Source organism: Zootoca vivipara, chromosome 2 (genome assembly GCF_965207765.1).
Source record: "Zootoca vivipara chromosome 2, rZooViv2.hap1.1, whole genome shotgun sequence".
NCBI lineage: Eukaryota > Metazoa > Chordata > Lepidosauria > Squamata > Lacertidae > Zootoca > Zootoca vivipara.
Genome location: NC_142584.1, coordinates 114,963,554 through 114,981,419, shown reverse-complemented (window position 1 = coordinate 114,981,419; position 17,866 = coordinate 114,963,554). Strand labels below are relative to the sequence as shown.

General features: G+C 44.5%; 1 protein-coding gene and 1 pseudogene across 2 annotated transcripts; one reads left to right on the top strand and one right to left on the bottom strand.

The window, feature by feature from the left end:
- Nucleotides 1–2,327: 2,327 nt before the first annotated feature.
- On the top strand, nucleotides 2,328–5,106 carry LOC148687116 (uncharacterized). The gene is made up of 2 exons (XM_088664304.1): nucleotides 2,328–2,451; nucleotides 4,343–5,106. Exons 1-2 carry the CDS (start codon nucleotides 2,337–2,339, stop codon nucleotides 5,104–5,106), a joined length of 879 nt encoding a protein of 292 aa, XP_088520430.1. The 5' UTR covers nucleotides 2,328–2,336.
- A 3,172-nt stretch (nucleotides 5,107–8,278) lies between these two features.
- On the bottom strand, nucleotides 8,279–12,321 carry LOC118081326 (uncharacterized; annotated as a pseudogene). The gene is made up of 2 exons (XR_015948540.1): nucleotides 12,267–12,321; nucleotides 8,279–10,081 (listed from the first exon to the last, which is right to left on the bottom strand). The product of XR_015948540.1 is annotated as an uncharacterized LOC118081326 (transcript).
- Nucleotides 12,322–17,866: the final 5,545 nt, after the last annotated feature.

Below are 17,866 nucleotides of genomic sequence, written 5' to 3'. Positions count from 1 at the left end.
GGAAAATTAGAATATCATCAAAAAGTGCATTTATTTCAGCAATGCAACTTAAAAGGTGAAACCAATATATGAGATAGATGCATGACATGCAAAGCAAGAAAAATCCTTCCAGCAGTACCTTAGAGACCAACTAAGTTTGTCATAGGTATGAGCTTTCGTGTGCATGCAACAAAAGTGTGCATGAAGAAGTGTGCATGCACACGAAAGCTCATACCTATGACAAACTTAGTTGGTCTCTAAGGTACTGCTGGAAGGATTTTTCTTGCTTTGCATGTCATGCATCTATCTCATATATTGGTTTCACCTTTTAAGTTGCATTGCTGAAATAAATGCACTTTTTGATGATATTCTAATTTTCCAAGTTTCACCTGTACATCACAGAAGGAGATGGTCTACAGCAGAAATCCTGTCTGCCAGGATACCTAATAATGGTCATTGATTGCTTTACCTGGGCAGCGTTCATACACAAATACACCCTTAAGACAGGATTTGCAAGCAAAAAGACAATGGGAAGGCTTCCCCCATTTGCCTCCCTTATTGCAGAGGAATATCTGAGTTCATTGGGAGAGTCAAAATGGCTTCAGGATTGGTCTCCCATACTATTTCAGGCACATGGTTCATATATTTAGATATGTGTGCATTTATGAATATTTATTCTATATTTGAGACCTTAGGGCTGGTGATGGGGGAGGGGGTGAGCTCTCTCTTCATCTTACGTATTTATAGTGTTTATATCCCATCTTTTACTCCATGGAACTCAATGTGGCCTACTTGGTTCTCCCCTCGTTAGATTCCCCCACCCCAAACAGCCCTGTGAGCTACATCAGGCTGAGAAGCAGCGACTATCCCAAAATTCCCTAATTTTTTACACGTCCACCACATATGAAAAAAAAAGTTCCCTCCATTTCTTTACATTTCCAACACGCATATCTTATTCTACTTTGTACATCTTAGCCAACCTACTTGGAGTTAAATGCCATCTATGAATCATTTTCAGATAATTCTCTTGCAGTAAATTTCAAAGCACTTTTCCAGAGTTTCTCCCAGAGGTTTAAGTCTATATTGTGTCCTGTATCTATTGTCCAGTGTGTCATTGAAGCTTTGTTTCCCATTTTAATAGAAGGTCATACATTTTAGACAGCACTCTATCCTTATTTTGTAAAATTTCTTTTTCAAATTCTGAGCTTTGGTCCAAAACCCCATTTTTAAAATCTTAAACATATCAGATATATGCATAGCTGCCAAGTTATCCCTTTTTTTAAGGGAAATTCCCTTATGCTGAATAGGCTTCCTCGTGAGAAAAGGGAAAACTTGGCAGCTATGGATATATGGTGGTATCATAACCAATCTGTAACTTGGCTCCTTAAGTCTTCCATAGGCTTCAATCTGGGTTCCCTCTCTGTAAAGTCTACCAGTTCCCTAAGTTGTGCATTGTCTATCCATATTAACTCTCTTAATTGTAATTTCTTTAATGGGGGATAACCATAAAGGTGTTTTCCTTCCAGCAAATTTTTATATTTCTCCCCAACTTTTTTTCATAAGTGGTGGACATGTTTAAAAAAAGTAAAAGAATTTTGGGAAATACCAGAATTTTGGGAATTTTTTATGTTTGTCGTTTTACTGTTTTTAAATGTGCTGTAGGTGACCCAGAGTGGCTAGGGAAACCCAGCCAGATGGACGGGGTACAAATTATAAAATTATTATTCAAGTTATTGATCAATAAAAATTATTATTATTCAAGAAGGATACTGACAAGCTGGAACGTGTCCAGAAGAGGGCAACCAAAATGGTCAAAGGCCTGGAAACAATGCCTTATGAGGAACGGCTTAGGGAGCTGGGTATGTTTAGCCTGGAGAAGAGAAGGTTAAGGGGTGATATAATAGCCATGTTCAAATATATGAAAGGATGTCATATGGAGGAGGGAGAAAGGTTGTTTTCTGCTGCTCCAGAGAAGCGGACACGGAGCAATGGATTCAAACTTCAAGAAAGAAGATTCCACCTAAACATTAGGAAGAACTTCCTGACAGTAAGAGCTGTTCGGCAGTGGAATTTGCTACCAAGGAGTGTGGTGGAGTCTCCTTCTTTGGAGGTCTTTAAGCAGAGGCTTGACAGCCATATGTCAAGAATGCTTTGATGGTGTTTCCTGCTTGGCAGGGGGTTGGACTGGATGGCCCTTGTGGTCTCTTCCAACTCTATGATTCTATGATTCTAAAATTATTATTAATAATAATAATAATAATAACACTGATCTGGTTGGCCACTGTGAGAACAGGATGCCAGACTAGGTGGGTCCCAGGTTTGGTCCAGTAGGGCTGTTTTTAATTAATGCCTTTCTGATGTTCCAGGCACCTATGGAGGAGGAAGCAGGCCAGGCTCAGGCAGCTGAGAAACAGAGGCAGCCATGGCAGGAAATGGAACAGGAAGTTGACAGTGAGGAGGCCAGATGTCTGAGTAAGGAAAAGCTGTCCTGCATTTTTGATGCCCCCCAGTTTCTTTCTTTCTTCTTTTTAATATATATATTTTAATGAAATTTTGTTTTACAATTTAGAGCAGGCATCCCCAAACTTCGGCCCTCCAGATGTTGTTGTTTAGTCATTTAGTCGTGTCCGACTCTTCGTGACCCCATGGACCATAGCACGCCAGGCACTCCTGTCTTCCACTGCCTCCCGCAGTTTGGTCAAACTCATGTTCGTAGCTTCGAGAACACTGTCCAACCATCTTGTCCTCTGTCGTCCCCTTCTCCTAGTGCCCTCCATCTTTCCCAACATCAGGGTCTTTTCCAGAGAGTTTTCTCTTCTCATGAGGTGGCCAAAGTATTGGAGCCTCAGCTTCACGATCTGTCCTTCCAGTGAGCACTCAGGGCTCCAGATGTTTTGGACTACAATTCCCATCATCCCTGACCACTGGTCCTGTTAGCTAGGGATCATGGTAGTTGTAGGCCAAAACATCTGGAGGGCCGCAGTTTGGGGATGCCTGATTTAGAGTATTCATTTAAACAACCTTAAACTATCAATGACTTCCCTTCTTCTCTTTCCATGGTTCATTTTGCATACCATAAATCCCTGCATGTTTTATATAAACTAAACCATTCAGCATTCCATTATTGCGTCCATCAAAACTTATTTACACTGTTGTATTTATCTTAACGCTGCCCACGTTTTCAAGTGTACAGAATTCCCCCCCCCCCATATATTCAATAAACATTTCCCAATCTTCTTTAAACAAATATTCTTCTTGTTCTCTTGATCCACAAGTTGCGCATTTTCCATCAGCTTAAGTTACCATTCTTCTTTAGTTGGGACCTCTCTCATTTTCCATTTTAGGGCTAATGAAACACGGGCCGTCGTGGTGGCATACATAAATAACCTTTTTTGACACCTGGGAATTTCCATCTGAATTATCCACCCAAAAAGGACTCTTGGTTGTTTTGGAAAGGTGTTTTTAAACATTTTTTTCCAATTCATTATAAATTATTTCCCAATATTATTTTACCCAAAAGGGTGAAAGAGGATGCCCACCAGTTTCTAGCCTTGCCTATTGCTTTCACATCTATTTACTTTGCAGGGCTCCCATAAACATCTGGTTGATCACTGTTGGTACAAGATTCTGGACCAGATGGGCTTTTGGTCTCACCCAGCAGAGCTCACCTTATGTTCTTAAAGCAGGGGTCACCCAACTTACCGTGCTTTGGGCCGGTGCCTGCAGCGCCGATTGCGTGGTGGGCTGGAGGGCGGGGGAGTGCACGCCCATACACATGCACACACGCTATTTCCGGCGCACTTCCGGGTCACAGGAGCACCGGAAATAGCTTGTGCGCATGCACACGGGCCTCCTCCGACCTGGAAGTGCGCCGGAAATGACGCTTGCACATGCACACCAGCTATTTCCAATGCTCCTGCAATGTGGAAGTGGGCAGCCGCGCCACGTTGGTAAAAACAGGCGGTGGGGGTTGCCGGGGGGCGGATAAATGAGTCCTTTGGGCTGTATCTGGCACCCGGGCCGTAGTCTGGGAACCCCTGTCTTAAAGCAATTACAGTCCAGGAAAACCAAAGTCTCCAGCAGCTGGGTCCTTCAGAGAGGATGCAACATTTTCCTGTAGGAAAGGTTCCCAAAGCATTCACCTTATGACAAGTGGGTTTCAGTGAATCATTGGTGAGCTCAACCCCTGGAGTTTGGGGACAGGGAAGATTGCAAATTTGGAATACTGGGGCGGGTGAGTGAAGTGGACAGCTAAGTTTTCCCACCAGCCTTTCCAGAGGCAAGAATATGAGTCACGATGGGGGAAGAGAGAGCGAACTGAGGTCTTGCTTGTCATTTTGGGTCTTTCTCTTTATTCCGACAGGTGATGTGCAGGTAGTTGAGAATGAGGTAGAGCCAAGTGCGATTCTGCCAGGACTTAAGCACGAAGATGTTAGAGAGAACTTGAAACAGAAGAGAGTTCCTACAAGAGAGAGACCCCATAAATGTGAACAGTGTGGGACAAGCTTCAATTGGAAGTCAAACCTTATTGCACATCAAAGACTCCATGCAGGGGTGAAGCCATATAAACACTCCAGGGGTGGAAGGAGCTTCTGTCGTACATCAAAAGTTGCCAGAAGTCAAAGAATTAGCATAGGAGAGATGCTTTATAAATGTGACCTATGTGAAAAGAGCTTCAAGAGGAAGTCGAACTTGACTGCACATCGAAGAATCCACACTAGAGGCATATTTCATAAATGCTCAGAATGTGACCACAGCTTCAGTAACAGCGCAAACCTTACTGCACATCAGAGAACCCATACAGAGAAAAAGCTAGAGAGCGGCACCAGTTATGCTTCTCAAGCAAGCTCTATTGAACATAAAACAATCCACACTGAAGAGAGACCTTATAAATGCTCAGCATGTGAACATAGCTTCAGTAGCAGCACAAACTTTATTGCACATTGGAGAGCCCACATAGAGAAGCCAGATTGTGGCATAAGCTCTGTTCTTCCATCAGACTTTGTTGGAGATGCCACAACCCGCTCTGTAAAGAAGCATTTTATATGCTCCAAATGTCAAATGTGTTTCATGTCTCCCTTAAGCCTTGGAATACATCAGCTGGGTCACAAAGAGGAGGTACCGTAGAAATTTTAAAACTTTGTTTGCTAAATCAAAGGAAATAAAACAATTAACACAGCAAAACTGGTTATCTTGTGTGTAATTGCCTGCCTTTCATGGGCACATGGGATATTTTGATTATTTAAAACTGCATAAAAAACAGGGACACAGGTGGCGCTGTGGTCTAAATCACTGAGCCTAGGGCTTGCTGATCGGAAGGTCAGCGGTTTGAATCCCTGCGACGGGGTGAGCTCCCTTTGCTCGGTCCCTGCTCCTGCCAACTTAGCAGTTCGAAAGCACGCCAGGGCAAGTAAATAGGTACCGCTCCAGCGGGAAGGTAAATGGCATTTCCATGCGCTGCTCTGGTTTCGCCAGAAGTGGCTTAGTCATGCTGGCCACATGACCCAGAAAAACTGTCTGCGGACAAACGCTGGATCTCTCGGCCTGTAAAGCGAGATGAGCGCCGCAACCCGAGTCATTCGCAACTGGACTTAAAACTGTCAGGGGTCCTTTACCTTTAAAAAACTATACCTGCGAAGTACGTACATGTCCGTCGTCGTCGTCGTCCCCCCCCCCCCGTTTCTGGACACTGTGTTTTGTTAGGTTTGTTAGGGCTGCTGGGAATCCTAATGAACTACAATCCACAGAATTCTTGGGGAGCAAGGAATGTGTTTTGATTGCGTTTTGCAGTTATAGTGTGCAGGGCTGTCTCTAAGGCAAGGCTGGGTGGCGCCGGGCCGCTGCATGGCTGTGGCCACGGCAGCCATGGCAGGGGGGCGCCGGAGGGATCTTCGCACCACGGCGTCAGGGTACCAGATACGCTTAAGACGGCCCTGATAGTGTGTACATAGCCTCGTTGAACTAATGTAACAAAGTACAGTTTCTCATTTAAATGTCAAACAAATAACTGTTTTTACTCAGCAGAGGTAACAGCCATTCTTTGTTTAGATGTCAGCGTAGTCCAATTGCAGAAAAGCTGCCAAAGGGTAGATATTCCAGCAGCGGCTTTTGTGACATGGAGCATCGGACAGCATAGAAGTGACAGGCATCATGGCAGAGGGAAGTTGAAAAAAAGCCCCCCATGGCTTATACTCAAGTGAGGCAGGTGGCAGCGGAGGGACAAGCAGCGAGAAAGGAGGCCTTTCTCACCGCTGGTCCCGCTGCCGCCACCCGCCTCTCGCAAGGGCAGGTAGAGGAGCCACTGTTGGGAGAGGGGCTGCACTGCGCCTCTCCAACCCGCGGCTCCTATGTCTGATCTTGTGAGCAGCAAAGGCGGCGGGGGAGGAACGAGCAGCCTGAAAGGGCTGCTTTCGGGCTGCTCCTTCCTCCTCTGCCGGTTTGTGATGTGGTGAACCGGATTATACTCGAGTCAAAAAAGTTTTCCCAGTTTTGTGGGGTGAAATTAGGTCCCTTGGCTTATATTCGGGTCAGCTCATACTAGAGTATATACAGGTAGATTGGTCCAGGAACAGCTTCGACTGGCTGGCTAAACCAGGGGAGGGCAGCCAATGGGTCTCAAACCCTCGGTGAGATAGGGACTTCCCCTGCATGCAGACAGGCTCAGGGGGATCAAGCAGATGGGAACCAAGAATGGGTCCAACAGTTAAGAAGGCGATTTCTGCAGGTGCTGTAGAGGGAAGTCAGGGCCCATGTGGCTGGTGGAAAAATGGGCGACCTTTGGCACAAGAAATGGCAAAGCACCAAACAGACATATCGGGGTCTGGGCAGGCTCTCTGCCAGTGGCGAGAAATGGCTTGTGCAAGCCTTACAGTGAATGACACATACGGGGGGACGAGGACAACAGTGGGTAGCTTCTAACAAGGCAGCAGTTCATGTCCATATTATCGCCTTTCACTAGAGCAGGGTTCCCACGCTTGGGTCTCCAGCTCTTTCTGGACTAGAACTCCCATTACCCCTAGCTAGCAGCAATAAGGGATGATGGGAATTGTAGTCCAAAAACAGCTAGGGACCCAAGTTTGGGAAAGACTGCACTAGAGTATCCGGGGCAATTGTTTTCCTAACACAGGTATTTTTTATATTTCTGTGCAAATATATCTCAAAAACTGCATTTAAAACAGAATTCAGTTTTTAGCATTGCCTGCTGGATGAGGTTGGATTTCCTTTTGGGGTCTGGGGTTCAGCAGCTCTTTGCCCAGATATTCCAAGGAAGGGCTTGTGCCTTGTCATGGGATGTGCAAGCATTTTAGTGAATGACAGACATATGGGGGGACCAGAGGAAAGTTTCTAACAAAAGCAGTGATGAAAGGGGCATGAGCAACAGGCATCCATTGGAGAAGATGGGATACGTTTGCTGGACTATTACCTGCACTATCAGGTATTTGATCAACAGAGTTCAGGTCTACAATATCACCTTTCACTGGAGTATGCAACAGGGAAACTGTCCTGCTAACACACATGAAGTTTTAAATGTTTGACTGCTCTTCTGTGCAAATCTGATGTATCTAAAAATTGTATTTAAAACATAAATTTGATATTTTTTTTAATGTTCTGTGCTGGATGAGGTTGCTATCTTCTTCCTTTGCAGCTATGTGCAGGTATTTGTTTATCTGATAATATGGCATAGTGGATTTCACATTTCCAGGAGGCAGGGGGGCGGGTTACAGAAAATACTAGTGGAGGGGAGAGCTGGGGGGAGAACACACAGCAGAAATACATCCCATCAGGAACCAGCCACTGCCTGGATATTTCAGAGACATAAAATTGAAAGCCCTCCTAGGCAGATAGAATCATAGAGTTGGAAGAGACCACAAGGGCCATCCAGTCCAACCCCCTGCCAAGAAGGAAACACCATCCAAGCATTCTTGACATATGCCTGTCAAGCCTCTGCTTAAAGACCTCCAAAGGAGACTCCACCACACTCCTTGGTAGCAAATACCACTGCCGAACAGCTCTTACTGTCAGGAAGGTGAAGAAACACACATCCTGAAACAGTGACCTATTAACACTCTAGACACAGGCTGGAAAATCAATGCATTTTCTATACTGTTCTAATTCCTCTCTTGAGCAAAGGCGTTATGGACTTTGAAGACACTTGAACTCAGAATGCAAGGGAGAAGTGTGCTAAGAGGAAGGCACGCTTGGCAAATCCAAACCGTGATCAACTCCCGCCCGGGAACCAATGTCCTCACTGTGGAAGGATGTGTGGGTCCAGAACTGGCCTCCACAGTCACTTACGGACTCATTGTTAAAACCGTGTTTATGGAAGACAATCTTATTCTGCTACAAGTGATCGCCAAAGAAGAATTATTATTTCTCTCTTGACAGTGTATTGGAGCTTATTATACAATATATGTTTTTCAACAGCATTTGTTCATTAGAGGTGTGATCCGAGGGGCTATACTCTCATTGCAAAGATCTACTTTACATATGTCAACAGAATATCAGCCAATGCATTTCTGTCTATGAAAAATATCAGATCAATTCATACCAGATTAACAAATCTTGGGGATGGGAGAAATTCAAGCAACGCTATATACAAGTGATGAATACATGAGAAATAATGCATGGGAAAGAAAATAGAGCATAGCTATGTAAATCTAACTCTGATCAGGAGAACAATATGCAACACAGCCACTAAAAGGAATAAAAATTCTAATGGAAGCAAATTTTAATTCTGAACACAATCATTGGCTTACTCTCTGTAGGAGTTATTTGATATGATTAAAGATTTTAGCACACTCCAACCCTTTCTAAGATGTTTCCCTTGTATGAGTTCTTTACTGTTTAGGAAGGGAGCCCCTATCACTGAAGTTCTTTCCATACACCAAACATTTCTAAGATTTCCTCCCTTTATGAGTTATTTGGTGTCTAGTAAGGTGACTACTCTGACTGAAGCTCCTTCCACACTCCAAACATGTATACGGTTTGTCTCCTGTATGAGTTCTTTGATGCAAGGAAAGAGAGTCAAAGCGACTGAAGCTCTTGCCACATTCCCAGCATTTATAAGGTTTGGTGCCTCGATGAGTTTGTTGATGTCTAGTAAGGACATTGCTGCGAGTGAAGCTCTTTCCACACTCTGAACATGTATACGGTTTGTCCCCTGTATGAATTCTTTGATGCAAGGTAAGGCCACCACTTTGAGTGAAGCTGCTTCCACACTCGGAACATGTATACAGTTTCTCCCCTGTATGAGTTCTTCGGTGGATAGTAAGGGTACCACTGTGACTAAAGCTCCTTCCACACTCTGAACATGTATACGGTCTCTCCCCTGTATGAGTTCTTTGATGCGACCTGAGTTCACTACCGCGACAGAAGCTCTTTCCACACTCTGAACATGTATACAGTTTCTCCCCTGTATGAGATCTTTGATGCAAGCTAAGGGCACCACTGTGACTGAAGCTCTTTCCACACTCTGAGCATGTATACGGTTTCTCCCCTGTATGAGTTGTTTGATGCAAGATAAAGGCACTACTGTGACTGAAGTTCTTTCCACAGTCCATACATTTATACGGTTTCTCTCCTGTATGAGATCTTTGATGCGAGGTAAGGCCACTACTCTGACTGAAGCTCTTTCCACACTCTGAACACGTATATGGTTTCTCTCCTGTATGAGATCTTTGATGCGAGGTAAGGCCACTACTCTGACTGAAGCTCTTTCCACACTCTGAACACGTATACGGTTTCTCTCCTGTATGAGCTCTTTGATGTGAGGTAAGGCCACTACTCTGATTGAAGCTCTTTCCACACTCTGAACATGTATACGGTTTCTCTCCTGTGTGCACTCTTTGATGTAAAGTAAGAGTTGAGCGACGACCAAATCTCTTTCCACACACGGTGCATTCATGCTTTCTCTCCTCTCTGTAAATTTGATTTTCACCACCCTGAGACGTACCAGAGTCACCCTCCAGCTTCTGCTTTCGTCTCCCCTCTCGCCTGCTGCCTCCATCTTGAACCCTCAGCTTCCTTTGCTCCTCCTCCTCTTTGGATCCTTTTGGTGACACTTCTGATTCTTCCCCTTCTGCCAGCATCCCTTCAAAATCTCCTGATGGAATAAAAAGGCAAACTGATGAAATGCTACAGACGCTTCTTCACCCCAATCATGCAGTTTGGACACCGAGATCCAGGTCCCAGGGCCTTGTGGCAGTTCTCTCACTGCATGAAGTGAAGTTATAGGGAACAAGGCAGAGGGCCTCCTGGGTAGTGGTACTCACCCTGTGGAATGCCCTCCTATGAGATGTCAAATAAATAACTATACAACTTATAGAAGACATCTGAAGGCAGCTCTGTATAGGGAAGTTTTTAATGTTGGATGTTTTATTATGCTTTTATATTTGTTGGAAGCCACCTAGAGTGGCTGGGGCAACCCAGTCAGATCCGTCGGGTAAAAATAATACTACTACTAGTAGTAGCCTGTTTGTATAAGGCCTCAGCCACACTTGGACTTTTAATGTGGACTTGAAGTTACTTGGGTTTTTTTCAGGGTGGATTTGATTTAAATCAAACTGATTTAAATCACGATTTAAATCACGATTTAAATCACTAGTCAGTAAGGCTTGATTTAAATCATAGTTTTCTACATAAAGACTAATTCTTGCTGGTATAACTTTAATATGCAAGTAGATGAAGATTTTTAGAATAACAACTTTTCATATTAGTTTTTTATCCCCAGTTTAATAGGTTAATCATTCATATATGGACAACTTTACTGTTGTACTTAGGAAGGAGAAAAATAATCATTACCTTAATAATAACGATTTAAATAGATTTATTCAACTGAAACAATAACATTACAGCATATGTTATTTGCTTAAACAAACATCCATGTTTGTTAACTAATTTGGCTAAACAAAAACAAAATATATATATTTAAAGAAATTTAGACTGTCAGCCCAGCCTACACATGAAAAACCTAAATACTGTGCACTCCAAACAATCAGAAAAATATTGTTTCTATTCTATTCACTGAACTTCTTGAAACTTAGCACTGAAGGGGTTGTTTCTGTATTCATAGGTTTGTAGAACAATAGGATTAAGGTCTTTTTCTCAACTCTGTTCATGTTATAACATTTTTGCTGTGAAGAAGAGACATGTGACCTCTGTTGAGTCAAATTCAGTTTTGAGAACTGCAAAAGTAAACCAAGCATCTGTGATAATATCTTGTAGGCAGAGAAACTGCCCAATAATCTTACAAAAACCTCTGGAAGAGCATAACATTGTGAATGGATTAATGGAATTTATTTACCCCAAAAATTAAACATTTACAACCTTATTCTACATAATTAAAAAACTAATCTTTATTTCATGATGGAATAACCTTTGGATGGTAATATATTTTCCTCGAAAAGCATTTTATTTTAAAAAATCCGATTTAAATAAAAAAATCCGATTTTTTGATTTTTTTAAAAAAACATTGATTTTTATCCACCCTGGGGTTTTTTTGCCTCTTTTGCCCAGAACTGCTCTTGCAGAAACTGCTGTACTTAATTGAAACACAAATGCTTTATAATGGGGAGGGGGGTTATTGGGCTGTTTTTGTTTTGGTTATGTACTTTGGATTTTTATATTGTGATTGCATCCTGTAAACAGCCCTGAGACCTGTGGGTATAGGGAGGTATTTAAATTTAATAAATTATAATAAAATCAGGCGCATAAAAAATATTACAAGTTCCAGGGTGAACCCCTGCAAAAGGTTTTCCAATGCTTAAGGGTTTGCCTTGACCCCAAGCCCTATGGGGAGACCAAGGAAGGTCATCCACCTGCCCAAGTTGGCCTGCAGGGAGGAAAGGAGAAGAAATATCTGCCCTTCCATTGGGAAAATATGTCCTACCCCCATACAAAAGGGAAAACAACTATAAATGCATTATTTTAGCGGAATAATATACTGAAATCCAATAATTGTGGGAAATGTAAATATTAGGGGAAATACCCTTTGCAAAAGCGTGTGCATTAGGAGAAATCTGCACCAAGATCCTTACAAATTTTCAAGAGGTCTTTAAAAATAATAAGATGATGTGAAAATCTGGACAAACTGATGACTAGAAAAAGGAGACACATAAAAAAACTTTAACTGAAACGGTTTGCCTAATAGGGTTTTTTTATATCCCTTCCCATACCCCCTCCCCCAGTTATAATAATAATATTGCCCTCCTTCAGCGGGTATATAATAAAATATAATAATATGACCCACCTCCAGCGGGTATATAATAATATAAAATAATATTACCCACCTCCAGCACCTTCGCGAGGAAGGACAGCCGCAGCCATGCCCAACATCTCCCCGGGGAAGCGGGACAGGAAGCGGAAGCTCCTCCTTTCCCTCCAGCCTTTCCTTCCGCTCTAGAAATCTCAGCTCTGTCGCTGCTGTTAACTGTTTCGGAGCCGAGCGACAGGAGCCTCTGGGCTGCTCCAGGCAAAGAGCGAGGAGAGGCAATCGTCTCGCCTCCGGAAAGCCCCGCTGGATCAGCTGCACGGGCGCCCCAAAACGTTTTCTAAACTCAAAGAATCCCAGACGTCACACAAGTTCATGTAGGGTAGAACTTGAACCCAGGGCTTCAAGGGACAATGAAGAAGACCCAACACCAGGAAAAAGTGCTTTCTGGCAGTCAGAGCTGCTGAACAGAGCAACGGGGTCCCCCTCGGGAGGTAGTGGCCTGTCCTTCCTTGGAGGTTGATGAGCAGACGTCGGGTCTGTCATGGCTGCTGGAGCTGAGATTCCTGCATTGCAGGGGGTTGGGCTTGATGACCCAAGGGGAGATTCTTTGAGATTCTATGATAGGATTTCTATGACCCCCTCACACCTTCCTCCTTGTGTGTGGATGGTGGATTGATAGCAGCACACACAGGAATCTGAACTCAAGCACCCAGGACAGATGGGCATCTCACCTCTGCTTAAAAACCTCCCAGGAAGGATCATAGAATCATAGAATCATGGAGTTGGAAGAGACCACAAGGGCCATCCAGTCCAACCCCCTGCCAAGCAGGAAACACCATCAAAGCATTTTTGACATATGCCTGCCAAGCCTTTGCTTAAAGACCTCCAAAGAAGGAGACTCCACCACACTTCTTGGTAGCAAATTCCACTGCCGAACAGCTCTTACTGTCAGGAAGTTCTTCCTAATGTTTAGGTGGAATCTTCTTTCTTGTAGTTTGAATCCATTGCTCCGTGTCCGCTTCTCTGGAGCAGCAGAAAACAACCTTTCTCCCTCCTCTATATGACATCCTTTTATGTGGGGCGGAGAGTCCTTCCACCCCACAGTCCGGTAGCTCTTACTGTCAGAACATTCTTCTTCTTGAGGTCGGGTAGGAATCTCCTTTATTGTCACTTGAAACCATGGGTTCGTGTCCTACCTTCCAGGGAGTTTAGAAAACGTTTTTTGGGGGGGATTAAGTTGGGGGGGGGAGGCAATTGAGAGGCAACGCAATAGGAATTTGTACAATTATTCACAGCGCAGATAAAGTGGGCAGAGGAAGTTTTGGTCCCACTCTCCTAACACTAGAACTGGGAAGCTGGATATGGGGAGACCCAGCCCTTCTTCACAGCACAGAGTCGAACTCTGGGACTCCCTCCCCCAGGAGGCAGGGCTGGCCACCAACCTGGATGGCTATAAAAAGAGGATTAGGTAAATTCATGGAGGGGGCTCTCAATGGCTCCTGCCGGCCACAATGGCTATGCTCTGCCCCCCAGTTGGAGGTCTTCTGAATGCCAGCAGCTGGAAACCACAGGGGAGGTGGGGGCTCTTGTGCCTGAAGCCTGCCTGGGGGTTTCCTCCCTCTGGTGCCTGGTCAGCCACTGAGAGGACAAGAGGCTGAACTACTGGGTCATTGGCCTGACCCACCTGCATGGTTCTTCCTTTGTTTGTTTGTTTTTTAATGTTATTTGTGATTTTCCATTACATAGGTTCACATTCAAATCAATATTACCATACCATAGTCGTCAGCTTAATTCCGGAGTTAAGATTGCCGGAAGAAATATCAACCACCTCAGATATGCAGATGACACAACCTTGATGGCAGAAAGTGAGGAGGAATTAAAGAACCCTTTAATGAGGGTGAAAGAGGAGAGTGCAAAATATGGTCTGAAGGTCAACATCAAAAAAACCAAGATCATGGCCACTGGTCTCATCACCTCCTGGCAAATAGAAGGGGAAGAAATGGAGGCAGTGAGAGATTTTACTTTCTTGGGCTCCTTGATCGCTGCAGATGGTGACAGCAGTCACGAAATTAAAAGACGCCTGCTTCTTGGGAGAAAAGCAATGACAAACCTAGACAGCATCTTAAAAAGCAGAGACATCACCTTGCCAACAAAGGTCCGTATAGTTAAAGCTATGGTTTTCCCAGTAGTGATGTATGGAAGTGAGAGCTGGACCATAAAAAAGGCTGATCGCCGAAGAATTGATGCTTTTGAATTATGGTGCTGGAGGAGACTCTTGCGGGCCCCATGGACTGCAAGAAGATCAAACCTATCCATTCTTGAGGAAATCAGCCCTGAGTGCTCCCTGGAAGGACAGATCGTGAAGTTGAGGCTCCAATACTTTGGCCACCTCATGAGAAGAGAAGAATCCTTGGAAAAGACCCTGATGTTGGGAAAGATTGAGGGCACTAGGAGAAGGGGACGACAGAGGACAAGATGGTTGGACAGTGTTCTCGAAGCTACGAACATGAGTTTGACCAAACTGCGGGAGGCAGTGCAAGACAGGAGTGCCTGGCGTGCTATGGTCCATGGGGTCACGAAGAGTCAGACACGACTAAACGACTAAACAAACAACATAGATGATATAGATATAGATATAGATATAGATACAATGAACGAATTCCCATGCCCCACAAATAACCCAGAGATGCATTTTAAGTCAAAGCACACCTTCTACTCATGTAAAAACACCAGCCCTGGTTGCTCACAGGCACTTCACTGGCCACAGTGAGAACGGGATGCTGGACTCGATGGGCCCCAACCACCAACCTCCATTTCTTATTTTCTTTACATATACTTTCCAGCTTTCAAATTTGTGATACAATTGTCTTTAAACTTTTGACTTCCCACCTTTCCCTCCCTGCTGCTCTTAATCCGATCCCATTTACATACAGTGGTACCTTGGTTTAAGTACACAATTGGTTCCGGAAGTCTGTACTTAACCTGAAGTGTACTTAACCTGAAGTGAACTTTCCCATTGAAAGTAATGGAAAGTGGATTAATCCATTCCAGACAGGTCCGCAGAGTACTTAAACTGAAGCGTACTTAACCTGAAGCGAACTTTTTTATTGAAAGTAATGGAAAGTGGATTAATACGTTCCAGACGGGTCCGCGGAGTACTCAACCTGAAGCGTACTTAACCCGAAGTATGAGTGTAATTGGTTCTGGAAGTCCATACTTAACCTGAAGCGTACTTAACCTGAAGCGAACTTTCCCATCCAAAGTAATGGAAAGTGGATTAATCCGTTCCAGACAGATCCGCGGAGTACTTAAACTGAAAATACTCAAACCGAAGCGTACTTAAACCGAGGTATGACTGTACTGGATTCTAATAAACGTTTCAGCTAAGACATATTCTTCTATTTCATATATAATCATTTCAAGTCGTGCTCGCAATTTCAACTGATTACGATATTATTTCATGTATTCCAGAAAGAGCTTCCATTCTTCCATGAATTCCACCATGTTGGTTTCTTATTTTTGCGGTTAGGTATCGCCAGTTCCACATAGTCCATTAGCTTTAAAATCCATTCTTCTTTCATCTGCATTTTCTCTTCTTTCCAGTTCTGAGTGTACAAAATTCTAGCTGCTGTTGTTGCATACATGAGTAAGTTAATAATTTTTGGGGACCCTGTTATCCCTAAAGGAAATACCTCAGGGCTTTTGGGGATTATCATTTTGCACAACCCTCAATTTCCACCCACCTCCTACCATTTTACCATTTTTGCCAAGATACAGTACCCCTATCTTTGTCACCTGCGCTGTCCTGACCTTAAAGCCTCAGAGACTGCAGAGTCTCTAGCTAAGATTCCAGACCAGGTTCGGAGCCCTCAGAAAAAGCTCCTTTATCACCTGGTCCTGTAAGGCCAGAGGCAAGACCCTGGCAAATAGTTTCCCCGCCCTGAGCCTGAGGAACCACCAGTCCAGGCAGGAGAAGGAGAGCCCTTCAAGCTAGAGGGCTAGCCCTTTAAGGTTCCAAGTTATCCTCAAGAAGGAGGCAGAGCCTGGGAGAGGGCACAGCCGGAGAGCAGAGGCTGAAGATGGCTCTGCTTCTTCTCCACTTTCTTTAGACTTTAGTGGCTCATAGGGAATCATAGAGTTGGAAGAGACCACAAGGGCCATCCAGTCGAACCCCCTGCCAAGCAGGAAACACCATCAAAGCATTCCTGACATATGCCTGTCAAGCCTCCGCTTGAAGACCTCCAAAGAAGGAGACTCCAACACACTCCTTGGCAGCAAATTCCACTGTCGAACAGCTCTTACTGTCCTAATGATTAGGTGGAATCTTATTTCTTGTAGCTTGAATCCATTGCTCCGTGTCCGCTTCTCTGGAGCGGCAGAAAACAACCTTTCTCCCTCCTCTATATGACATCCTTTTATATATTTGAACATGGCTATCATATCACCCCTTAACCTTCACTTCTCCAGGCTAAACATACCCAGCTCCCTAAGTAGGGTTGCCAGACTCAATAGAGGACAGGACTTCTGTGCCTTTAATTGCCCTGCTCTCTTTTGAGTCTGGAAACCTTAAAGAGAAACCGGCAGACCATTTGCTTGGAAATTAAACAAAGGGTCTGCTGGTTTCTCTTTAAGGTTTCCAGACTCAAAAGAGAGCAGGGCAATTAAAGGCACAGAAGTCCTGTCCTCTATTGAGTCTGGCAACCCTATCCCTAAGCCGTTCCTCATAAGGCATTGTTTCCAGGCCTTTGACCATTTTGGTTGCCTTCCTCTGGACACGTTCCAGCTTGTCAGTATCCTTCTTGAACTGTGGTGCCCAGAACTGGACACAGTATTCCAGGTGAGGTCTGACCAGAGCGGAATACAGTGGTACTATCCTGGTCCTAAAACTCCTGGCCAGCCTTACCCTGTGGGATCCAGCATCAGACCAGACGAAGACATGAAGGACACAATCCCGCTTCTTTGCCCCGCTGGCAATTTGGCAGCTGAAGTAGCTAGTACAACCCTGGAAGTTGGTGGCACAGGCCCAAACTGCTTCAACTACCCTAACGTAACCCCCTTTTCCTCTCCGGGAAAGGTTCTTTGGAAGAACGATGGGATGCCACCCACACATCCCTCTCCAGTAACATTGAAATGTTTTGGCCCTGCTTCCACCTGTCCGAATCCCCCGTGCTTGATTCCAGTCTCCCTCTTTTGTCCTTCAGGGAGTATGTTTCCCTTCTTGGGGTGCTGAGGTTAAGTGGCAGGGTTAAGATTCTTGACCCGTGTCAGGTGTGACTGAGCCCTCTGTGCGAAGGCTATTCCACCTTTCGGCTCCCCGGATCAGGCTTGGCCCCAAACTGTGCCACTTCCTGCCACTCTTCTCCAGTGCAAACACTATTCCCTGCTGAACCCTCATTTGCGACTTGGCAGCAATTCTGCTCACAGCAGAGAGATCCCTTAAACTGATCCACCTAACCCAGGGGTCAGCAAACTTTTTCAGCAGGGGGCCGGTCCACTGTTCCTCAGACCTTGTGGGGGGCCAGACTATATTTTGAAGGGGGGAAAATGAACGAATTCCTATGCCCCACAAGTAACCCAGAGATGCATTTTAAATAAAAGGACACATTCATGTAAAAACATGCTGATTTCCGGACCGTCCACGGGACGCATTTAGAAGGCGATTGGGCTGCATCCGGC